Below are 26,509 nucleotides of genomic sequence, written 5' to 3'. Positions count from 1 at the left end.
AGTTTGTTTGTGTCCAGAAGTTTATCCATTTCTTCTAGGCTGTCAAATTTGCTGGTTTATAGTTGTTTGTAACAGTGTCTAACTATTCTTTGCATTTCTGTGATACGAGTTGTAATGTCTCCTTTTCATTTCTGACTTTTGTTATATGGGTCTTCTCTCTTCTTCTTTTTTTCTCTTTAGTTGACCTACTAATAGTTTTTCTATTTTGTTTCATTGATATTTTGTGTCAATTTGGGGTTCTCTATATCATTTACTTCTTTGATCTTAACTATTTCTTCCCATCTATTACTCTGGGATTGGATCATTCTTGTTTTTCTGGTTCTTCAAGGACTAGCATTATTTGAAATCTTTCTATTATTTTGATATGAACATTTATTGTGATAAACTTCTCTCTTAGTACTGTTCATGCAGTATCTAACGGATGTTGATATAATGTATCTATTTTCCTGTTTTCTAGAATTTTTTTGATTTCCTGTTTAATTTCTTCTTGGGATCATAGGTCATTTAGGAGCCTGTTGTTTAATTTCCATGTATTTGGACAGTGTTATGAGATTCTCGTTATTAATTTCTAGTTTTAATCCATTGTGATCTGAAAAAATAGTTGAGACAGTTTTGATTTTTTAAAAATTGTTGAGACTTGATTTGTGACCTAATATGTGGTGTATCCTGGAGAATGTTCCATGTACTGATAAGAATGTATGTTCTGTGGCTGTTGGATGAAATGGTCTCTAGATCTCGGCCAGGTCCAATTGGTCTAAAATGTAGTTAAAATCTTGTGCTTATTTGTTTATTTGTTGCCTGGACGGTCTGTCCAATGCTGAGCAAGGATTGTTCAGTTCCCCACTATTATCACGTTTGGGTCTATCTCTTTCTTTAGGTCTGATAGTGTTTGCTTTATATATCTAGGGGCTCCAGTGTTGGGTGCATATATATTTATGATTGTCATTTCTTCTTGCTAGATAGATCCCTTTATCATTATATAGTGGCCTTCTTTGTCTCTTATTATGGTTTTTAAAACCTATTTTATGCAATACAAGAATAGCTACTCCTGCTCTTTTTTTTTGTTTGTTTCCAGATACATGCTATATCTCCTTTCATCCACTCATTATTAGTCTGTGTGCATCGCTGTAGGTGAAGTGAGTCGCTTGAAGACAACATATAGTTGGGTCTAGTTTTTAATCTAACCCATCAGACTGGGGAGCTTAACTCATTTACACAGAGGGTTATTTATGAGAGGTATTGTCTTACTCCTGGCATTTTCTCTTTTCATTCAGATATTCTCTCTAAAACATCCCCTTTTATTATTTGTCATCAATGTTTGTTGGTTTTCTGAGCTGGTAAGATTTAGCTTCTTTTTTATTACTCATTTGCATTTGTGTTTTACCAGTGGGCTTTGTTCTTTCTTGTATATCATAGTAGTGGTCATTATTTTTCAGATTCCAGATGCAGGATTCCATTGAGAATTTCTTGCAGGGCTGGTCAGATGGTGATAAAATCCTGCAGATTTTGTTTGTCTGGGAAATCCACTATTTATCCATCATTTCTGAGGGATAGCCTTGCTGGTTATAATATTCTTGGCTGGCAGTTTTTTTTCTGTTAGTATTTTGAATATGTCATCCCACTTCCCATTTTCTTCTCATCTGTACAGTTTCAGTTGTGAAGTCTGCTGTTAGTCTGATGGGGCTTCCCTTATAAGTGATTTGATATTTTCCTCTTGCTGCTTTTAGGATTCTCTCTGTCTTTGAGTTTTGCCAGTCTAACTATAATGTGTCTTGTAGAGGATATTTTTGGAATGAATCTGTTTGGGGACCTTTGAGCTTCCTGAACCTGAAGTCTGTGTCTCCTTCTATATTTGGAAAGCTTTCCCCTATTATTTCATTGAATAGAGTATCAATGTCTTTACCTTCCTCCTCCCCTTCTGGAACACCCATGATTCAGATGTTTGTGCACTTATTGTTGTCTGCTAGCTCTCTTAGACTTTCTTCATTTTTTAAAAATTCCTTTTCCTTCTTTTTCTCTTTTGTCTTCCTGGGTTATTTAATAAAGATCATCTTCAGGATCAAAAATTCTTTCTTCTGCTTGCTCTAATCTCCTGCTTGAGCTTTTGCTTGCTTTTTATTTTTTATATATTTTTTATTGAATGAACCCTTCAGTTCCAGGAGTTCTGCTGCATTGTTTTTAAAAGTATTAATCTATTTTTAAATTTCCTCCTTTATATTCTGGAGACTTTTTCTCATTTCATTGTGTTGACTGAGTATTCTCTTGTCTCTGTGAGTTTCTTTAAGATAGTTACTAGGGATTCCTTTTTAGTCATTTCAAGGGTTTCTTGTTCTGCATGGTCTAGTACTTGAGAATTACTTTATTTCTTTGGCAGTGTCGTATTTTCTTTTCTCTCATGTTTTTAGTAAATCTATGTTGATATCTGGTACATCAGTTCCTTTTTCTATAACTCTGGAGTGGACTTTGAGGAGGAAGACTTCCTTCACCTTTTCCGGGCTCCTCTAGTGACTCTCCTTGTCTCAATGCAGCTGAATATTTTGCAAGTCACCTGCACAGTAGTAGCGGCTGTTACTGTGGTGGCAACCCATCCTTGCAGTGATAGAAATTGTGATGGTGGTTCTTGTTGATGACTAGCACAGAAGTGATGTGGGGCCTACTAGATCATGGTGGGGCTGGTTCCTGCCTTCTGTGTGGGTAGAGTGGAGGGATTCTCAGGGTTTTTGCCTGCCTGATGCACTATGGTCGTAATGGTGCTGGCTCCTGCTTTCTGTGCAGGCAGGCTGGAATGTTGCCTGGGGATTTTACCTGCCTTGGTATCCCTAAACACGGAGGCACTGGCTGTTGCCTTCTGTCCACAAACAATTTTTGTCACACACACAAAAAATGAGGTAACACTTCCTGATTCATCTTATGAGAATAGCATTACCTTGATATGAGAAGTAGACAAAAAATAACATGAAAAAATAATATAAATAAAAATTCCTGATAAGTGCAGATACAGAAATCCCCAATAAAACTAGCAAACTGAATTCATCACCATACAAAAATTATTACACAACATTACCAAATGGGATTATTTTACACATGCAATTTTGACTCAACATCCAAAATCAATTAGTTCAATACAGAATATTAACAAGTTAAACAAAAAATGCAATGATTCTTTCAACAAACACAGAAAAACATTTTACAAATCTGATAACTATTTATTATAAAACTCCTGGCAATCTAGGAATAGAAAGAAACTTTCTATACCTGCTAAAGTGTACCTAGGAAAAAAATCTACAGCTAATGTTATACTTAATGGTGAAACCCTGGTGCTTTAGCTCAAACTCTGAGAAAAAAAGAAGAATGCCTACTACTACCACTCCATTTAACATTGAATCAAAAATATTTGCCAGCAAAACCTACATAAGAATAACAAAAAAACTCTGAAAATTAAAAAAGTAGAACTGTCATTGATTACAAAGACATAAATTTGTTAATAAGAATATTTAAGAAATTTACTAAAACCCATTGAAACAAATGAATTTACCAAAGTCATAAGATACAAGATCAACATAAAAAAAATCCAATTACTCATTATGTACTAGCAATGAGTAACCTTATAATGAAACAGACAAACAAACAAAAAACAATTTCAACCATAATAGCATAAAAAAGAAAGAAATATTCAGGGAAGATTTAACAAAAAAGTGCATGCCTTTTACACTAAATAAGTAAATAAATAAATAATAAATAATGCTAAAACGTATCAAAGAAAAATCAAGTAAATACAAACACATCCAATGTTCAATGTTATAATGCTAAGATGAAAACAGTCCTCAAATTCATCTAAAAATTTAATGCAATCCTTTCAAACTCCCAATTGTATGTCTACAGAAATTAACAAGCTTATTCTAGAATTTATATGAAAATGAAAGAGAAACTAAAATCCCCCATCTTGAAAAGAAAACTTAAATGACTCAAACTTCCTAATAACAAATTTCACTAGACAGTTACACAAACAAAGAGAGTGATACTAACATAATTATGGATTCTTGACAACCAAAAAAAAAAAAAAAAAAACAACAACAGAATGAAAAGTCCAATAAAAAACACTTTGATTTATGGTAAACTGATTTTGACAAAGTTTCCAAAGAATTTTAAAGAGAAAAGAACATTTTTTTTCCCAAGAATGGCGCTGGAAAAAATTACATATCCACCAGCAAATGTAGGAAGTAAACCCCCTAACTCAAATCATACAACAAAAAAATTCTGAAAATGGATCGGACATCTAAACATAACAGATAAAACTATAGGAGGCTTCCTGTCAAGATGGCAGATAGACAGTCCCCCAGCATCACTCTCTCCCACAAAGCAATATACAGCTATAAAAAAGCAACAACAGCCAAGCCAGAGCCACTAAAGCTCAGGGGAAGAGGAGAAACCTACAGAGTGCATGAACGCAGGAGAAGCCAACATGAGAGAAAGAAAAAACTGCTCCAGCTATTTAGTGCCACAGCCACTGTCAGAGACGACAATTGTGTTGTAAATATTAAAAGTCTGGTGGGCTCCTGGAGGAAGAAATAGCATATAATATGTATGAGCTGATAGACCCCCCCTCTTTCTTATACAGGGCCATATATAGAAGACAAATATTGGTATGGTAAGATTAAATATGAGTAAAAAAATTTTTTTGTTTATGGAAAAATCAGTTAGGTTTGGGCTTGTAAGTTGTTCAAAATTTTTTAAACAAAGAATCGTTTTACACAAATAGTTAAATCATGTTATAAAAGGATGTGCTTTTTAAAATATTTGTTGCCTTTAGTTGATTAAGATAAAAAATTAAAATCAAAATAGGTGATGGATATGTAAATCATATGTTGTAAGGGTTAAATGTTTTACTTAAGAACCGCATGTGCTGCCAACCGTGAGGTTTCTGGTCACTGGCCACAGACCTCAGTTTGTAACTCTTGCTTGCTGGTTTCACTTTGAAGAATGATATGGACTTTTCTGGGAGATTATGATCTGTGACTGACTGAAGACAACCGATTGAGGTAACTCACTACTTTTGTCACTTTTTAAAGAATGATATGTACTTTCCTAAAGATAATGATTTATAAATAATGACATGTAGTTCCTTAAAAAGTTATGATTCAGCATAATCAAAAAGGAGTGACTTAAATATTGTATTGATCTATTTTATGTTCATAGTTTAATATTAACTTGATGAAAAATGTTTGCTTTACGTAATCAGAGGATAGACATGGTATAAATAAAGGAGAATGGCTTTTGTTCATCGTCCACTGATGCACTAGACATCATTGGGCCATCTTTTTTTTTTTCTTTTCGCCAACTCCACACATCCTTCTCAGGCTCCAAGAACCAGCTGGAGCTGGACTCCGGCATACCCGTACCCCACCACCTTTGTGCTGCCCACCCAGTCCTCCCTGGCAAGCAGCAGTGTGGTCATCATGCAAGAGCTCACCCTCAAGAGCATATCATTTCCAAGAAGGGATACAAGAAGCCACCACCAAGAGTCAGAAGAAGAAAGGCAGGAGGCACAGGAATCCCCACTGAAAGAGCTGCTCCACCTAACTGTAGGAGGTGCTGAAGCAGATGCACCCCAAACCAGCATCTCCTACAAGGCCATGGGCATGATGATCTGTGTCAACAACATCTTGGGCACATTGCTTGGGTGACTCCCAACCTGGTACCCAACAACACGTGCTGGACCATCATGTCCAGTGTGCTGCAGATGGCTGTGCCCCTGGTGTTGCAGGAGAGATGGCCAAACACCTAAGCCTAAGGACATCAAGGCCATCACCACCAAGTGAGGCTCCCCTCCCCGCCTCAAATTAATTCAGAACAACATAGTTAATACATTTTAAATTTTAGGTTTGTAGTCACTTCATTATATTTACAATATTTTAGAACTGATTGGAATTATATCATAAAACATAGGATATTATCAGTATTTTATATTAATTAAGTGTAAGAAGATGACTGTGAAGACCTTTTTCTTCTTTTATGCCACAGTAGTGGCCATTAGAGAAATTTTTTTCTGGCTACTACATACGTATCTGAAAAGTCATTTCATGTCATTTCATCAAGTATTTGGAGAGTTAATAAGCACCATACTTAAATAGCTGCTTTTAAAATTCAGCATAATTTCATATACCTTCTTAAAATAAATTTAGGTCTATTTTATGTTTTCCAAATAAGCAAAAACTTAGGAAGTTTTCTATATATTAGTTTGGTCGAGATAGTTTAGTGATGAAAAATAATTCGCCAAATTTAAAAGAATGGCATTATCTTACAGTATTTAAAAAATCATTTAAATATTGTTTCCCTTCTGTTTATTCTGAAAGTTACAAATTGTTGCTTGCTAACTAAGACATATATTCACAAATATGACAAGCAAATTTAAATTTTATTTTTGAAATAAACAAGAACATTTTGAATTCAGTTTTTTTTAAATGTAAGACAGAATGGAATCAGAATAGTTTGAAAAGAGAACAAAAAATAGAGTTGTTTTCCATCTGTGAAGCAGGAGGACATCAAACTGAAATGAAATAACAGTAGAAAGCCATCTCTGAACATTAAAACATTTTATGTTTTCTAGAGAAATAATGATGTTAAAAGTTGAAAGTTTATGTACACGTTTAGAGAGGACTATATCAGAATGAAGGGAAATTGATTATTCCTAATCAGTGTTAAGTGGAAAACAGAATACATCCCTTCAAATTCTGATTTCCAAACTGGAGATATCTCTACATACCAACATTTCCAGATGTGATGTGACTCTCATCTTCTTATTACTACGATAAACAGTCATTATGGTGAAAAATAAAACATGCAAGTCTTTAGGGAAAAAAAGTGCTACTTTTTTTTTCTTGGTTGTGGTTAGAAAAACACACAGGAAGCAGATTATTTAGTTGTTTTTAAATTTTGTAGCACAGAATTTTTGATCAAGCTCTTCCAGTGTTTCACTCTATGCTACTTTGGCAGTGACACTTTCTTTGCCTATGGCTTTCCCCAGGAGAGCTGAGAAGTAAATGCCTTGAAACTATCAATATCCTTGTCAGCAAGCACTGTGCATGTAGCTGCAGCATATGCTAAGTTCAAATGCTAAAGAATAGTATGCTACAAACAATTCAGTTATTCAGGGGTGCATGATGTTTATCGTATTTTTTTATTTGCCATTTTTATGATTTTTAAAGTTTTTTTCTTATGAAACAAATTTTGTTGGGAAAGGGGTATTCTTTTCCTGAAACTGCCACCCGTGTTTCTCAGGTTGCTGACTATTGCCACTAAATTACTCAACCCTCCCTCACCTTGTCATCTGCAATTCTCATAATCTTTTTATGCTGCTGATGTTCAGTTACAGGTTGTAAAAATGCTGCTCGTAGAATGTGGTATAATTCATGAGGAAAATTACACTTTGATTAATATAAAAATAAAATAAAACACAAATTACTCTATCATATAGGTTACATACTTAAATCTAAATCAAGAAGTGTGAAAAGATCACTGTACAAATGATAATATTAAATATAAAATAATGCAGACCTAAAATATATATTACTATAAAGATGTAGAAATAGATTTTACCAAATATCACTACTTCAAAAAACATTTGTCTTATGCAAAATAGCACTTGATTTCTTATAAACAGCTTCTTCTTTTCATTATAGTCTTGCTTTTTATTTTAGACATGTAATTTAAGCCCACAAGCCTTAGAAATATTTTGTTCCTGGTCGATATAATGCTGTTATTTTCCTCATCATTATCGATGATTGTTCATACATGTAGGGATTTAAAATGTTGATAATTGCCTGAGGTAAAAACCAGTGTAATGAGGATGAACTTGTCCTGTATTATCTGTCTTCTGAGAGTGCTCAGGTCTTCATCCTCAGTTTTTAGTCCATAGTCATCACTTCTTAACAGTGAGAGCAAAGAAGTGCTTTTAAATTTTTAATATTTTAATGGATCAGAAAGGACCCAATTTTCCTTTGCACATTGACTAAACTTATAGATGACCTCAATGATTTTTTTTCCTATTTAATTTCTCCTCAGTTTTTAATATATTATTACAATTTCCAAGATTCTTCCTCGGTGGAGTTTTAAGATTCATCAAATAAAAATACAGGCCACACAGTTAAGTTTAAAATTTGGGTTAAAAAAAATTCTTTTTGGCATATTAATGGCAACTATCAGTTTTTTGTTTTTTGCAGTACAGATAAATTTCCAAAAGTTATAATACAATAATAATATTTTATCTGTCAACCTTAATCCATGGGAACCGTAGTTGTTCCATATCTAGCCTCAGAACCCATGTCCTGAAGAGCCTTATTGGATGAAGACACCATTTGAAGATCAAGTAGACCAACTCTTTTTCAGTATGTGATAGCCATTTAAAGAACAAGGGGCATGAATTAGTCGGGAGTAGATGGTTATCTCGGGATTAGAAATGAAAATTTTTAAACTTTATTATTTAATTATTTTAAATGATTTTTAATTTTTATTTTTATTTATTTATTTATTTAAAGATGACCGGTAAGGTGATCTTAACCATTGGCTTGCTGTTGTCAGCACCACACTCAGACACTGAGCGAACCAGCCATCCCTATAGAGGATCCGAACCCATGGCCTTGGTGTTATCAGCACTGAACTCTCCTGAGCGAGCCACGGCCTGACCCAAATTATTTTTTATTTTAAATACAAAATTATTTTCTCAACATACAAACAAGAAACATCACAAATTGAATGTAAAGTCAATTGATAAGAAACAAATGTAACAAAGATTAACTTCCTTAATGTATAAACAACTGTTAAAAATGAATTATAAATGGCTAACAAATACATTCTAAGATGTTCACATAAATGGAAATTAAAACAGAAAAATGATATTTTTCATTTCTCAAACTGAATAAATGTGATATTGTATAATACTGGTGCTGTGAAAGAAACAATGTCAAAATCTCATATAACTATAAATTGGTAAAACTTTGAAGAACAGAGAACAGATTGGATTGATAAACAGAAGTTTATAAAATGTTCATATACTTTCAACCAGTTATCCTACTTCTTGAAACCATAAGCAAAAAGTCAAAGAATATATATATACATATATTTGTGTGTGTATATTTATGTGTGTAAATGTGAGAGCTATATAAAGGTAAAAAATTGGTAATAAACTGAATGTCCAACAATAAGAGAATTGCTAAATAAATTACGGACCTCCATTAAATGTAACATTATGCAGTTATTAAAATCTAATTTTGAAGAGTATTTATGACAAATTTTCATGATATAATATTAAGTGAAAAGGTAGGATAAAAAACCACTAAAAATAACTAGGTATTTTTAACTCCAAATATAACAAACAAACAAACAAACAAACAAACAAAAAATATATATATGTAGTTTAAAGGGAAATCTATTTAATCTAAGTGCATACATTAATAAAAGAGAAAGATCTCAAACCAACAATCACCTCTGCGCCTTAGGACACTAGAAAATGAACAGCAAACTAAGCCCAGACCTAGCAGATGAAGTAAGTAATAAAAATTAGAGCACAGATAAAAGAAATAGAAAACAGAAAAAAAGGAAGAGAAAATCAGTAAAACCAAAAGTTGGAACTTTGATGAGATCCACAAAATTTACAAACCTTTACCCAGACGGACTAAGAAAAAAAAAGAGAAGACTCAAATAACTAAATCAGAAATGAAAGAGGGATCGTTACAACCAAATCTACAGAAATCAAAATGGTTATAAAAGAATACTATGAATAATTGTTGGTCAATACGTTAAATCATGTAGATGAAATGAATGAATTCCTAGAAACACAACACCTCCCAAGACTGAATTATTTTAAAAAGCCCAGAAAATGTGAATAGATCTATAGCTGGTAAGATGAGTGATTATTGTTTTTGCTTTCCTGATGAAGGATTCCCCTGAAGATTCCTTGCAGGGATGGTCATGTGTGGTGAATTCCTGAAATTTTTGTTTGTCTGGAAAACACACTATTTCTCCCTAATTTCTGAAGGATAGCTTTGCTGGCTCTAGTGTTCTTGGCTCAGAGTTTTTTCTTTTAGTATTTTGAATATGTCATCCCATTTTTTTTCTGGCCCGTAGAATTTCTGTTGAGATGTATGCTGTTACCTGAAAGGAGCTCCCTTATAGGTGCCTTGATGCTTTTCTCTTGCTTCTTTTAAGATTCTTTTTGTCTTTTCTCTTTAAATGTATTTATTAATTTTTTTTTACATTCTAAGATGTTGTGGAGCAGTTGGGCGGGGAGAGGGAGAGGGGAAGAGCAAGGAAATAGGGTAGGAGGAATAAGAAGGAGGTGAGCCTTGGTTGAGGCCCATGGCACCGCCCTCATTCTGGCAGGGGAGCCCGGGGCACTTCCTGTCCTTCTAGGTTTTATAGATGTTTTTTGGTGGTGTTAGGCCTTTACTAGTTAATATCAGACTTTGTCTCTGACCTGTATTCCATTTTTCTTTCAGTTCTGTGTTGGATTATTCATTGTTCCCACCACTTAAACTCTGCACTGGAACTAATTTGTTGTCTTTTGCTTACTTCTAAAATGGGGGAACTTCCTGTGGGGACCAGCCCTTGAGCCCCGTAATTGAGGTAAATTGCTGCTTTGCTGCTGATTCCCTGGAGAAGGCTTTACGTGCAGATCAGGTTTTAATTGTTGACCTTGTATGTACTTCTGGGTCATGTGAGGTCTGGTACACCTGCATTGTGCTGAAACTCTGGTCTGAGCCTGAGTTTTTTCAGCAAACTTCACCCCCGCCCCCAGTTCTATATTCCTGACCAGTCTTCAATGAGTGCTTCTGTGGTGATTCAGGGGCAGATCAGCTGACCATGCTGTGCCCCAGTGTTCCCCCTGGTGGGCCCATCTCCCCTACTGCCCATACTCCAAAGACTTCCCATAGAGTGGGATGTTCGCCAGTCTCTTTTGATGACTCACTGGCCTCTGAATGGCTTTCTTCAGTTGTCTGTGGCCCCTCACTCCTGTGTGGGTCCACAGGAACCATTAGTGGTCTTGCTGGACTGTGGGCCACCAAGTCCCTCTTCTCCCCTGCAGCCTCCAAGCAACCTCATCCAAAGGGCACAGCTGTGGCTTTTGCAAGCTCTTACTCCATGTGCTCACCAGGGCAAGTCTTAAAATGTCTGGGGCTTGAAACATTCGGAGCAGTCCTTTCTCTCATCATGGCTTCTCCTGACTTCAGGAATTCTAAGTCTCTCTTCTTCCCCTGAGTTCTAGTGGCCCCAGCTTGGCTGTTGTTGCTTTTTAATAGTTATAAATTGGCTCATTTGTGGGAGAGAGTGACACTGGGGACTGTCTATTCTGCCATCTTGATCAGAAGTCCTAAACCAACACATCTTAATATTCCATGTAATAAAATTAATTCCTAAAATCTATGTAAATAACTTGCTTAGTTTTAGTAGATAATTATTCCAACTCACTTTATGCTGATGTCACCATATAACTGCTGAAATATTTTGATAAAAGATAATTTGAATAAATCTCTTTTGCTCTAACACTTGATGAATAATGGATAGAAGTATAGTACAAAAATATTAAGTGTTTATGCAATCCATTAATGAATTGATATTTGCAAATAAGATTAGTTCTTATTAAATGTGTTCAAGTTTTTTAAAATGTTAAAATCTATTTTATTTAGAAAACTGGTGGTATAAACTGGGGGGAAAACATTCCTGCTGTGATGTGTACTCAGTCCCCTTCCTCCCACTGTCATGTGATTAATGCTGGCATATGGACACTTTCAGTTTTTACATGCCTATGGGCACCTTACAGATCTCAGAGCAGTGACTTTTTCATTACCTCCTTTGAATGATAATATTCTAAATCTGATGTTAGCATCAAATATCCCTGCCATACAATAATGATGATTAATGTTTATTACAAAAGTCTAGTAAAAGACCAGCAGGATTCTGAACAAACTGTGCTTTACTAAGCATGGAGAGTTGAATTAGACTGACATGAGTTATATTTATAATAAAATTACAAGCAAAGTAGTAATAATACATATTTCAGGGTGTATACAAACTACTATTAATTTGAACTTTTAAAATCACAGTCCTTTAGTCTTTTAATTAGCCAATGGTATTATAGCTGCCTTTTGAAACAAAGTTCTGAAAATCAGAACTTTTTACATACGTTTCAAACCCTGTAAAATATTCATATGGGAAAATAGAAAACAGCTATTTTGGGTATGGGAGTGTTGTGAAACAATGAAAATCATAAAACATATATATGTCAGAATGTAAATACTAGTTAGATAACGTTTCTCTTCTAATAACGTCAAGTAATAAATGTTTTCATGGTATCATACTTTTCTATCCTTTTTAAAAATGTTATTTATTATAAGCATATTATTATTACAAATCATGATTTTTCTTTATGCCCTTTACCCAACATATCCCTCCCCAAACCCCCACCCCCACCACACCTCCTCTAGTATTCTGAAAGTTCAAGGAATTGTTTAGGTCTTTTTTCTTTTTCTTTCTTAGCACACAATTATAAGTGAAAACGAGGTATTTCTCTTTCCTTGTCTGGCTTATTTCACTTAACAGAATTTTCTCCAGATTCATCCATGTTTTGTTTTGTTTTGTTTGTTTTTGACTGGTAAGGGAATCACAACCCTCGACTTGGTGTCGTCTGCACCATGCTCAGCCAGTGAGCGCACTCGGCCGGCCATCCCCATACAGGATCCGAACCTGCGGCCTCGGCGCTACCAGCACCACACTCACCCGAGTGAGCCACGGGGCCGGACCGTACAGTTAGCTTGTTCATCATTACAATATGTATATATATTCACATAAAAATTAAGCTATACTCTCAGCAGAGTCTCACACAAGGAAGTGCTTGTTAAAATGAAGAGTTTCTTAGATATAAAGTTATCTGCACCCAGTACAACATTAACACATAAAGATGAAATTAGAGTAGTATTCAAATTTGTAAATGTTTTACTTAATTTTAATTAAAAAAAAAATTGTGGTGTGGTAAAAAATATACGTGTAATAAGATTTTCCATTTTAACCATTTTCAAACATACAATTCTGTGGAGTAAATTACATTGACAATGCTGGGTAACCATCACTTCTATCCATTTCCAAAACTTTTGTAATCCAAAACATAAACTCTGCTCCCAGTAAGTATTAACTTCCCATTATTTTTCTTCCAAGTTACTGGTAGCTTATACTTCTGTCTTTAACTTGTTTAAATTTATTTTTTCTTAATTGACTGAGATAATTATGTAGATATGTGGAGTACAATGTGATATATGGGTACATTTGAACAGTGTGTAATGATCACATCTGGGTAATTAAGGTATCTATCACCTTAATCATATGTCATGTCTTTGTGTTGGGAACATTCAAAATCCTATTACTTAGTTGAAATTATATAATAAATTGTTAACTCTAGGGTCCCTACAGGACTATAGAATACTAAATATTACTCTCTTTCCTATCTAGCTATAATTTTGTATCCATTGACCATGCTGTCCTTATCTCCCATCCACTACATTTACCAGTCTCGACTAACCACCATTCTACTCTCTACTTGTATAAGAGCAACACTTAGTTTACACATGAGTGAGAATATGAGCTATTTCTTTTTCTGTGCCTGGCTTATTTCACTTAACATAAGTTTCTCCAAGATCATCCATGTTGCTGCAAATGGCTGAATTTCATTCTGTTTTATGGCTGAGTAGTACTGCATTGTGGTATAAACTATACAATTTTCTTTATCCAATTATCTGTTGATGGACACTTACAAGTTGTTTCTGAATCTTGGCTATTGTGGATATGGCCACAATAAATGTGGGAGTACAGATATCTCTTCAACATGTTTATTTCCTTTCTTTTGGATATATATCAAGTAGTGGGACTGCTGGATTATGAGGTAGTTCTACTTACAGTTTTTTTAATAAACCCCCATACTGTTTCCCATAATGACTGTACTAATTTACATTTCCTACAACAATGTATGAGTCCCTCTTTCTCTGCATCCTCACAAGCATTTGTTTTTTTCTGTCTTTTTTATAATCACCATTCTAAGTGGGGTCAGATGATATGTCATTGTGGTTTTGTTTGCATTTCTCTGATGATTAGTGATATTTATTATTTTTAAATATACCTGCTGGCCATTTGTATTTCTTCTTTTGAGAAATGTATATAAAGCTCATTTGCCCATTTTTAAATTGAATTATTATTATTATTATTTTACTATTGAGTTTTTTGTATATTCTGGATATTTATCCCGTCAGATGACTAGTTTACAGATATTTTCTCCCTTTTTGCAGATTGTCTCTTCATGCTGTTGATTGTTTCCTTTGCTGAGCAGAAGCTTTTTAGTTGGATATAATCCCATTTATTTTTACTTTTGTTGTTTGCGCTTTTGAGATGTTATTCATAAAAATTTGCTCAGTCCTACATCCTGAACCATTTCCCCTGTGTTTAATAGTCTTATAGTTTCCAGTGTTAAGTCGAAGTCTTTAATCCATTTTGAGTTGTCTTTTGTATATGGTGAGAGATAGGATTCCAGATTTATTCTTCTGAGCATGACTCTCCAGTTTTCCAAGCACTTTTTTAAGACACTGTCTTTTCCCCAATATATGTTCTTGGTTCCTTTGTCCAAAAATAGTTGGTTTTAGGTACACGAATTTATTTCTGTATTCCATATTTTGTTCCATTGGTGTGTGTGTCTGTTTTTGTGCAAGTACCATGCTGTTTTGATTACTATAGTTTTGTTCTATATTTTGAAGTCAAGGTGACTGATTCCTCCCACTGTATTATCTTTTCTCAGAATTGTTTGGCCATGTGAGGTTTTTTGTGTTTCCAAATAAATTTTTGGATTATTGTTTCTATTTCTCTGAAGTATTTCATTGGTTATTTGATGGGGAATGCATTGAATCTATTGGTCAATTTTGATAATACTGATTCCTCCATTCCATGTTCATAGGATGTCTTTCCATCTTTCTGGTCATCTTTAATTTCTTTATACTTTTCACTGTAGGGATCTTTCACCTCTTTGGTTAAATTCATTCCTAAGCATTTTTGTGTTTTTTGTAAATGGGGTTGCTTTCTTGATTTCTTTTTCTGCTAGTTTGCTGTTGGTGTATAGAAATGCTACTAATTTTTGTACGTTGATTTTGTATTTTGCAACTTTACTTAATTTGCTTATGTCTAGGATTTTTTTTAAAATAGAGTTTTTTTAAAGTTTCTCTCTATATAAAATTATGTCATCTGCAACCCAGGACAATTTGACTTCCTCCTTTCCAATTAAGATGACCTTCATTCCTTTCTCTTGCCTAAGTGCTCTGGCTAGAACTTCCACTACTGTGTTGAATAAAACTACTGAGAGTGGCATCCTTGCCTTGTTCTAGATTTTTCCCATTCAGTGTGATGTTAGCTGTGGGTATGTCATACATGACCTTTATAGTGTTGAGATAATTTCCTTCTATACCTAATCTGCTTTTTATCATGAGAAGATGTTGAATCCTACTGAATGTGCTTTCTGCATCTATTGAGATGGTCATTTTTTTTCCATTTATTCTATTGATGTGGCATATCATTTTTACTGACTTGCATATGTTGAGCCATTCTTACATCTCTGGGATAAATCCGCACGATTATGGTACATCTTTTTGATGCACTGTTGGATTTAGTTTGCTAGTATTTTATTAAGGATTTTTTGCAGCTATGTTCATCAGGGATATTGGCCTGCAGTTTTCTTATGTGTGTGTGTCATTGCCTGGCTTTTGTATGAGGGTAATTCTGGCCTCATAGTATGAGTTTGGAAAAATTCTGTCCATTTCAATTTTTTTTTTAAATGGTCTGAGAAACAGTAGTGCTAATGGTTCTTTAAATTTTGGTTGAGTTCAGCAGTGAAACCATCTGGTCCTGGGCTTTTCTTTGTTGACAGACTTTTAGTTACTGATTCAACCTCATTACTTGTTATTGGTCTGCTCATATTTTCTATTTCTTCTTGGTAGGCACTATGTGTCCAAGAATTTATCCATTTTCTCTAGGTTTTGGAATTTATTGGTATATAGTGGCTAACAACAGTCTACAATGATCCTTTGTATTTCTGCAGTATCAGTTTTAATGTCATCTTTTGTATCTATGATTTTATTTTTGGGGGTCTTTTCTCCTTTTCTCCTGGTTAGTCTGGCCAATAGTTTGTTGATTTTGTTTTCTTTTCAAAACATCACCTTTTCATTTGATTGACCTTTTGTGTTGTATTTTTAGTCTCAATTTCATTTACTGCTGCTCCGATTTTTATTATTTCTTTTTTCTACTTGTTTGGGGTTGGTTGGTTCCTGCTTTTTCATTTTCTTGCAGTGAACCATCAGGTTGTCTTAAAATATTTTTTTTTTTGATATAGGTGTTTACTGCTATAAACTTTATTATTAACACTGCTTTTTCTGTATTCCGTAGATTTCAGTATGCTGTGTTTTTGTTCTCATTTGTTTCAAGACATTCTTTAATTTTCTTTTTAATTTCTTATTGGTTGTTCAGGAGCATGTTGTTTAATTTCTATGTATTTGTAGAGTTTTGACAGTTCCTCTTCTTATGATTTCTAGTTAAATTTCATTGTTGTCAGAAAAAATACTTGCTATGATTTTGATTTTTTTGAACTTGTTGAGACTTTGTTTTGTGGCCTAACATATGGTCAATTCTGGAGAATGTTTCTTGTGCTGATAAAAAAATGTGTATTCTGTACCTGTTGGAGGAAAATTCTACAATGTCTGTTAGACCCATCTGGTCTATGGTATCATTTAAACCCGATGTTTCTTTGTTGAGTTTCTGTCCAGATGATTTGTGCAGTGCTGAGAGTGGTGTATTAAAGTCCCCATCTATTACTGTTTTGGTGCCCATCTCTCCCTTTAAATCTGATGATATTTTCTTTATACATCTGGTGCTCTGGTATTGTTGAATGCATATATATCTTTAACTGTTATATCCTCTTGTGTTTTTTATTCCTTTATTTTTATATAATGCCCTACTTTTTCTCTTTGTACAGATTTTGATATAAAGTCTGCTTTATCTGATATAAGTATACCTGCTTATTGGTATCTCCAAGATCTTGCAGGCTCTGTTTATTCCATTCTGTTTATTTATTCATTTATTTAGGTCTTTCCAGGTTATTTTAATGAGCTGTCTTCAAGATCAGAAATTATTTTTTTCTTCTTGATCTAGTCCGTTGTTGAGATTCTCTGATAAATTTATTTTATTCAGTGAATTCTGCAGTCCCAAGTTTTCTTTTTGGTTTTTTAAAATGATATTTATCTCTTTGCTAAATTTATCATTCAGGTCATGGATTATTTTTCTGATTTTATTTGTCTGTACTCACTTGTATCTGAGTGAGTTTCATTAAAATCGTTAATTTTTTTTTTCCTGGCAAGTTGGCAATTACCTATTGACATGTCCTTTTGCATCAGTTACTGGGGCATTATTATGTTTCTTTGTTATATCATATTTCTTTTTTTTTTTTTTAATGTTTCTAGTTGCCCTGAATTGATATCTGTGCATCTGGTGGAACAGTTGTCTCTTTGAGTTTTGTAGAGTAGGCAGTTTGGGAAAAGACTTTCACTTTCAAATGTGGCTTATGGTGTTGACTGTGAAGGGTACATTGACTTTGTTCTGTGTGGATGCAGTAGTGTAGGCTCTTCAGCTTCTTTAACTGTAAGCCACATTAGGTATGTCTTCAAGATCCTGATTGCACTGGGAATCACTGGGTTGTTTCTCAGGTTGAAGGTGTGTGCAAGCACCCTTCTGGTCAGTTGTCACAGGGTGGCTCACTGGGAATGGGGTTGTTAGACTGATACTCAGTCTGAGGGTTTGCATATGTGGTGTGTCAGGGGCTCTGACACTGGTACACCAGGGACAGGGTCACTGTACTGCTTCTGTGACAAAGGGTGGACCTGGCATGGGCACTTCAACTGGGCTGTTTCTCATTCAGAAGCATGGGCATGCAATGGCTCAAAGACTCAGGGATGGGTATGCCATGGGCATGACGGCTGGGCTGTGTCTCTTAGCCAGGGCATGGACACACTTCGGCTCAGCTGGGTATTGTTACCCTGGAAGCCAGTTTGCAGAACTTCTTCTCAGGGATGAGGGCAAGGTTGTGAGGTGGGCCTGATTCCACCCTCTCTATCTTTTGTTTCAAAGATGTGTAGGTATGAGAAAACTCTATCCCTACTGAATTCAGAAAACGTTAACAGAAAATTTGTGAAGACTCAGTAACTGAGTCAAAATGTAATTATCACTTATTTTAAAAATATATGCTTTAATAGACAAATAAAGCTCAAAACTTTTGAAGAAGACATCAGTGATTTTAACTTACAAAACTTTTTAGAAAATGTACATTATTTTTTCAAGTATTGCAAATTATTTTTAACTCACTGTTATAAAAATTTTACTCAACCTAATATTCTGATCAATTATACGTTTTAGTTTATTTAGAAAAATTAAAATACTAAATCTGGATTTAAGAAAATATTTGAACTCATACTTAATTATTTAGTTCACATTCATCTAAGCTAGTCATTAGCTTACGAATATTTACAGATAATTTTATGGTAAACAGAAAAAAATTACTTTATTAGCAATTACTATAATGGAATAAACAAAACCATCTTTATAGCCACCTGTTAAAAATTCATTACTGCATAATGTTAGGAATATCTCATGTTTTATGATGTCATAAGTTTAAGTATTCCTAAAAGTTTTGAAATTTTTTCAAGTATTTTCAAACTGAAAAGAACAAAAACATAAGTATACTGAATTCGTTCAGATTTGTGTCTTACTAGGTGAAATTTAATGTGAATGAACACAGCAAATTAAATTTTAAAAATATTAAAATAAAAAAATACAATTCAAATTCAAATACATCAGAAAATTATAAATATCCTTTTACAAGCCTATCAAATTTTTAAAATTATCAAATATCCTTTTACAAGCCTTATAAGATTCATGCTATATTTTTATGTCTGGAAACAATTACTCTAGTTATGGCACAGTAAATATTGAACAGAGAATTCTCCTAACATTTCACTGAAAATCATCCTGCATCATCTCATCACCCACCTGCCTCTTGAGCTCTCAGTGTTAATGGAGCTGAGAAACAGACATTCACCCAGCTGGGTCTTTGATGTGAATCCATGTGTATGAGATGAGACCCCAAGATGTGGCTGTAAGAAATGTCATCAACTAATCTCTCTCCAGGCTCATAACTGTCATGTAAACTGTACAAGCACAACAAGCACAAGAGCCTTGGCCTTTGTTATAAACGGGAGCCACCAAAGGGAAAACAACTTACCTAATTCCTGGAAAACCACACAGTAGAAATATCTGGGGTCCAAAATTTTCCATGTGTGAGCTCATTTCCACAGGCCATGTCTGTCCCAGTCCTTAACAAAACAGAAGTAAAGATAATCACCCTTTCTTCAAAACAAGTAGAAAGCCATTTCACATTTCCCAATGTATACCCATTGTTCCAAGAGATTCCTGGTGGCCTCCACACCTGTTTTCCAGTGGTTTTAGGGTCTCAGGCTAGACCATACAGCACCTTTGTGTGAATTCGGAAAATTTCTCCTCCAAACATACAAGGAACAGTGATCTTTCCTACAAAGGACACAGCCTGAGCCAGGGCACTTGCACTAGAAACAGAATGCAGGCTGCATTTTTCTCTATGCTCCCTACCTGGTTGGGCAGGTACATTTATGGAAGGCAGAAAAATCACCTCCATTTCCAGCAGCACAGAGGGTTGGAAAATACACTGACCTTCTCAAGATATCTCACAGAGATGTGGCTGTCCAGGCTCCTGTGGTGGTGTGTGCTGCCACCTACATTTCAGTCTCCTGTGCTGATTCTACTCATGGGATTGTTTTATTTCACAAAATCAGGAGTAGAGAAAATGCTGTTTAGCAACTGACAGATATTCTGTTTCTGTGACACCCACCAACCACCACTTTGTTATAACGCACACTAAGGTGAACCTTAACACTAATTATAACTGCCACATCTGTGGTCCCCTTTTCTAACCAATACCAACTGATTTTAAAGTGGTGACATTCATTTATTAATACTGTTCCTCTTCCCCAGGGCACCGGCTTTCAGACTCAGGTACAGGCTGGTGTACCGCTAATGTGCCATTTTTGATACACTATTAAACAGTCCTCAATCTGGTGTGTCAGGACCATCCTACAAAGTCATATCTGAATCACTGAATCAGGGAGGACTCACTTTCTCATCAGAGGTGGAGGCCATCCTGGAACCAGAATAGACAGGTCTGCACTGCCCACCCCCCAGGAGTGCTGCTGGCTGTCCTCCTACACTCACACCTGCACTTTCTAGTCACTGTGAAGTTGGGAGGCAACCTCCTTTATTCCTGCAGATTAGCTTTACTGAACACAGGAAGTCCAAGAAACGGAAAGCACCAAGAAATATTTAACTTGAATGCAGTCCAATTTATCAATCTCTCTTTTTACAGCTATTGCTTATGTGGTCGGCTTAAAATTTCTATCTCCACGCAGAGTGATGAAAATAATCTATCTTTTCAAAGTTTATTTTTCAACATTTGTATTTAAAGCCACATTCTTTCTGGAACGGATTTTTGTGGGTAGTATAAAATATATTTTAACATTTTTTTACATGCATTTATCCAAATGATCTAGCACTATTAACTTTTAAATGTATTTCTATTAGTAATCTATAGTATTTCTTTGTAATAGCTTATGTATCCACATGTATGGGTCTGTTAGGGGTTCTGCTCTTTTTCATGGGTCTATTTTTTATACTTGTTACAATATTACTGCCTTAATTCATGTAGATTTATGTTGAGTTTTTGTATATAGAGAGCAGTTTCTCTTATTTAGTTCTTCTTTAAAAATGTCTTGGCTTTTCTTGGCCTTTTGCATGTCATACAAATTTTACCATTAGTTTGTCAATTTTCATTTTAAAAACCGTGCTTGAATTTTAATTTACTTAGTGTTATCTTTGATCGGATTCCACTAATTTTAAAAACGATTCTTTTCTCTTTCTAATTTTGTTACTATAACAGGATTGCTAACTATCAGACAGCAGGGGCATTATTTTATGTAATCTATTAAATGTTAAACATATTCCGAAAGAAAAAAAACTTTTAATTAAAGTATATAACTGGTCATTACAACAAATTTGTTAGCATAACAAACGAAGATTGGTGGATTAATCAGATTTTTAATGAAAATCTCCAAGTCCTTGGAAGGACAGATGGCACTCTTGTTTCTATAGAAACAAAGTATAGCAGGGTTATCAACACTCTTAAGCGTTTACAAAAAATAGTCTCAGTAAGCCCAGGTTTCCTAAAAATATTCTTAAATTATTTACATTATTATCTAAAAAAATATGATATAAGCACATTATGGATCTTCTAGATGGCCTTTATTTTTATAACTAAGTTGTGTTATTTTTATGCCTAAAATAAGAAAAACCAGAGAGCAATACATAAATTTCTTGATGTTTCCATATCTAGTCACAGACTCACCAGAAACCTAAAAGACACACTTCACCTGCTTGACATGAAATAACCACTTGATCAGGACTTTATATTGCCAATGGTTTCCTTACTTTTACTGACACAATAATTGTAGATATTTATGGGGTATAATGTGCTATTTTGATACATGAACACATTGTGTAATGACCAAATTTCGGTAATTATTATATCCGTCACCTTAAACATTTATCTTTTTTGAGAGAATAGTCAAAATCCTCTTCTTGATATTTGAAATATGCAATGCTGCATTATTGTTAGCTATAGTCACCCACTGTGCAACAGAGTAACAATTCTATTCCTCCTGTATAACTGCAACATTGCACCTGCTGACCAAACTCTCAACATCCCTCCCCCTTTTCTTTATTCTCCCCAGATTCTGGTAACCACTATTCTACTCTCAACTTCTATAAAATATTTTTTCTTTTAGATTTCACATATAGGTGAGATTATGAAGATTTTTTTTTTCTGTGTCTGGCTTATTTCACTTAACATAATTCACCCCAAGCTCATCTATGTTGTCACAAATAACAGGATTTTACTTTTCATGTCTAAAAATTATTTTATTGTGTATATATACCACACTTTCTTTATCCATTTATCTGTTGATGTGCATTTAGGTTGATTTCATATTTTGGCTACTATGAACAGTGCTGCAGTCAACATGGGAGTACAAATATCTCTTCAAAACACTGAGTTCATTTCCTTTGAATATACATCCATTAGTGGGATTGCTGGAATTTATGGTAGATCTATATTTAATTTATTATATTTATAAAATGGCTGTACTAATTTACATTCCCACCAATGTATAGCATAAGAGTTTCCTTTATCCACATCATCACCAGCATTTTTTTTTTGTCTTTTTGATATTAGTCATTCTAACTGGGATGAGGTGATATCTCACTGTGGTTTTGATTTGAATTTTCCTGATTATTAGTGATGTTGAGCATTTTTTCATGTGCCTCTTGGTCATTTGCATGTCTTCTTTTGAGAAATGTCTGCTCGGGTCCTTTGTCCATTTTTAAAATTAGATAATTATTATTATTATTTTGTTATTAAGTTGAATTTCCTATAAATTCTGGATATAAACACTTTGTCAGATGTATAATTTAAAAATATTTTCTCCAGTTCTCTAAGTTGTCTCTTAAATTTGTCTGTTGTCACCCTGGCTGCACAGAAACTTTTTAGTTTGATGTAATCACATTTGTTTATTTTTTCTTTTGTCACTGATGCTTTTAGGGTCTTGTCCAAAAAATTCTTCTGCAGACTGATTTAATATAGATTTTTCTCTATATTACATATGCCCAAACTGGAACAATACAGAGAACATTAGCATGCACATCTTTCTCCCAGAGAAGCTGCTCTGTTGCTCAATATCACAGGGTGCTTATATTCGCTGTTTTTGATTACAACACTGTCTAGATTGGGAGCAGTTAGGGTATGAGTGGGAAGGTGCCTAAATGTTTAGGCACAGGTTAGGGTTTCAGTTTTGGACTCAGTATCCATTGGTTTGGGAATGATGTCACGGTCCTCTTTTGGCCTTGATATCAGGTTGGATGTTTTAAATAACAGAGTCTTACCACAGAAATCCAGGCCTCCCATAACATGGAAAACTGAAAGGGCATTTCACCATCCCAGGGGTCTGCCAAAGGACATTTCTGGAAAGAAAGGGGAAAGTGCTGCCTGGCCTCATATGTCTGCCATAGAGAAAATGAGAGAAGAGAGATGAGCTAAAGATGCTCAACTTTCAAACAGAACTTAAAGAAAACAGAAAGACGCCAACTCTTGCTGGGTCTGAAATACAACTATTTTTCAACCCAACTTTTTCCCCGCAAAATATATTCAAAGTAGGAAATGGCTTTGTGGCAAGAATTGAACCAAGGTTTTTTGTGAAATATATAAAAGATAAAAAACATTTTCAGCATTCCAAGGACCTTAGAGTGTGGCACACAAAAAGTGCCTGGTAAACAACAGGGAGTCTAAGGGCACAGCAGGCTTGAAAAGATGAGGAGGCCAGTGACACAGGGCCTGCCTCAGAGTGTGTCGGGGTAGGTTTGGTCTAATGGATTTTAGAACACAGGAAGCACACACTTTTTAAAGCAGTGATTACACTGAACCATTTCTGGCATCAAAAGGCCAGAGTTGGATGAAAATAAAAAAAGAGGCCACTGGATCCCCAACTTACTGTAAGCAAGAAATAGACAAAAACAAGTTGGTCAACTGCAATCTCAGGCATTTAAGGAAAAAGAATACTGAGAGAGAATGGAGAGAGCCCAGAGGGCAGAGTGAAGAGGCATGAGGCTGTCTCCCGGGTACCAGGACTGGGCCCTAATCAAAGAACGGGAGCAGATGCCCAACACAAATAACTAACTGCTGAGACCAGTGCCTGCAGGTGCCTCCCCTTCCCACCAGCCCTGTCTGCAGGAAATTGCCCATATGTTCATACCAGCATCCTCACTGTGTGCTGGTCATATGGGGAGGGGCAGGTGATAGGCCACTGGAACTGATTTAATTGAACTTTTGGCCAGTTCCATGTTAGCAAAATATTTCTGCGGCTCTTGAAAGGGGCAAAGTATATTTTGCACGTGGTCAAAAACTGAGGCAAACTGGTTTTGAATTTTAGGGCTTAATGTACATTTCTGACAGCTACAAATATGCATTCAACAGGGACTTCAACCCATAGTCAAAAGGCTGGAAAAAAGGTACAAACTAGAGAGAAATAGGAGTGCAGACTATGGAAGATCAAATCAGACAAGACAAATTGCAGAGTGAGAAGAACAGTGTCTAGGATGGAATGCTGGGATGAACTATGTTACAAAGAGAAAGCAGAAGAATTCAGAGGAAAAAAAGAAAGCATGATAGAAAGTAACAAATTCCAGGAGAAGATCATGTTCTGTGCTGCACACCTGCATGTATGAATCAACTGAGCGAAATGTATGAAGAGTTACTGAAGAGAATCAACTCAAGCCTCCACATGGTCCAGGTTTAATCCATGAATCAAGTAAAGCCTTCTAAAAGCTGTCTGGGACCACACTATTTTACACTGTTTTATAAATTCCAGAAAAACCTTATTAACGGAGTTGTGCTTTAGCCCTAGGTAACTGCACTGCATATAACTGTTTGTTTACAAATTGGTGTTAAAAAACAAACAAACAAACAAAAGAAACCCTTTCTACTACATCATCTATGTGATCAATGAAGATGGACTTTGGTATCAGCAAGTCTTGATCTCCCATAAAAAATTTAGCATACTGTCCTCTCAGATTCCATTCCAATCACAAAACAAATCAAACTGCCATTTTGTCACAACATCAGAAAGACCAGAGACAAATTTGCATTCAACTTGGACAACTCAGTTCTTAAACTGCTGAAGCTACATGCCCACTTTATCTTACATACCTACATTTCCTTCAAAGTATAAGTTTTACTTATACTTTTCTATTTTAATTCATCGACCACATGAAGCTCATAAGATACAATATAAAACAGAACAAAGAATCAATAAACAACTCACCCAAGATTTATTCGTATTTTGTTGCTGTTGAAATGCATATGAATCCGTAGCAGCAGAACTGAAAGAGAAGGAAAATGGAGTGAATTAAGGAGAGAACTAGTGTGAGTTGATCCTAGATTCTCCTCACCAGAACCCAATGCACATTAGCTGGAAAGGGGGGTGGGGGGAACCAAGGCTCTCTAAAGGAGAATAGTCCTTTATGCCTCAAAAAGAGGCAACAAACACCCCCACTGAAGATGCATCTACAAATATATAAATTGGCAGAAATCAGACAATTTAATTTTGGATTAATGAATGATCACAGATCAGGACTGGCCCAGATGAGCTTTGGTTTATGTGGATGACATCTACCAATAAGTACTCCCCTCACAACTAAAACAGAGGCTTTGTAAAAAATATTTATTAACACATTTTGAAATATGAATAAATCCATTACTGTTGACATAAATAACATTTTTATTTAAAGTAACTGTTTTCTAAAAAACACAGCTCAGCGTGGACAGTGGCACTGCCTCACACTCATGTTGGTCTCCAGGCAGACTCTAGGGATGGCTGCTTCTCCTCCTGCTCTGGTGGGAGCTGCTGCAGCACACTGTTCTGGGCATATGAAGAAATCCGGCCCACACAGGCATGTAGTTGGCAGAAGGAAGACCTTGCGGACCCCTGAAAGGAACTCAGGGACCCCCCAGGGGTCCTCAGACCACATTTTCCATGGGTCCCTCAGACCTCACATCCTGGGCACCTGCCCAAAGTCACCACTGGGCCTCCCTCCAGTTTCCTGATGCTTTGGGGGTGGGAGGTTGTGGGGGAGGAAACTAGGTCTCAGTGGAAGAAAGAAGACCCAGGATGTCTGCTGGCTTGCAGGACAGTGGGCCCTGAAACATGGGTGGTGCTCAGGGAGCACAGTGGCCCCTACTGAGGGTCAGGGGACATATGAGAGGGAGGTCCAGGAGTGTTGGCTCACCATACATGCCAGAACCTCATCAGGGAAATCTGACAGGAAAGAAGGCCCAAGACACATGAGGAAAACACAACTGGAGGAAACAGAAACCAGAGAAGAAAACTTTAGAAAGTAACAGGATAAGACCTGACACTTCCATAACACTTAGTGATTAGTAAGTGTTTTTACTTATCAGTAAATAAACTTAAGTTCTTTACTAATAAGCTCAAGGCTCATCCTCACAACTGCCCTGTAAGGTGGGGCCACTATTATCTTACTTTGCAGATGAGGAATCTGAGGCACAAGAGGTGACGTAACCTGCCCAAGATCACACAGCTGGTAACTGGTAAAGAAGGGTTTCCAACTCAGGCATACACACAGAAATTAATAGCCTTCGTATACACAAATAAACAGAAGATATAATGGAAGAGAAAACACCATTTACATTAGCAACAAGGAAGACAGTACACATAGGAATACATTTAAC

General features: G+C 35.4%; 1 protein-coding gene across 4 annotated transcripts in view; it reads right to left on the bottom strand.

Moving 5' to 3' along the window:
- Nucleotides 1-26,509, bottom strand: part of LOC134374829 (zinc finger protein 658B-like) — a 61,012-nt gene that overhangs the window by 23,878 nt on the left and 10,625 nt on the right. For 2 of the 4 annotated variants that reach the window (XM_063092845.1, XM_063092847.1), the window contains exons 2-3: nt 25,083-25,140; nt 19,349-19,439 (exon numbers count right to left, since the gene is read on the bottom strand). In XM_063092845.1, the coding sequence (XP_062948915.1) occupies nt 19,349-19,413 (65 nt within the window). In that variant the 5' untranslated portion in view covers nt 19,414-19,439; nt 25,083-25,140. Of the gene's footprint in view, nt 1-19,116; nt 19,221-19,348; nt 19,440-25,082; nt 25,141-26,509 lie in introns of those variants that run through there. The other 2 variants (XM_063092848.1, XM_063092846.1) reach the window with 2 other exon arrangements.

This window comes from Cynocephalus volans, chromosome 4, assembly GCF_027409185.1.
Source record: "Cynocephalus volans isolate mCynVol1 chromosome 4, mCynVol1.pri, whole genome shotgun sequence".
Classification (NCBI taxonomy): domain Eukaryota; kingdom Metazoa; phylum Chordata; class Mammalia; order Dermoptera; family Cynocephalidae; genus Cynocephalus; species Cynocephalus volans.
This window is presented reverse-complemented; position numbering and strand designations above follow the sequence as displayed.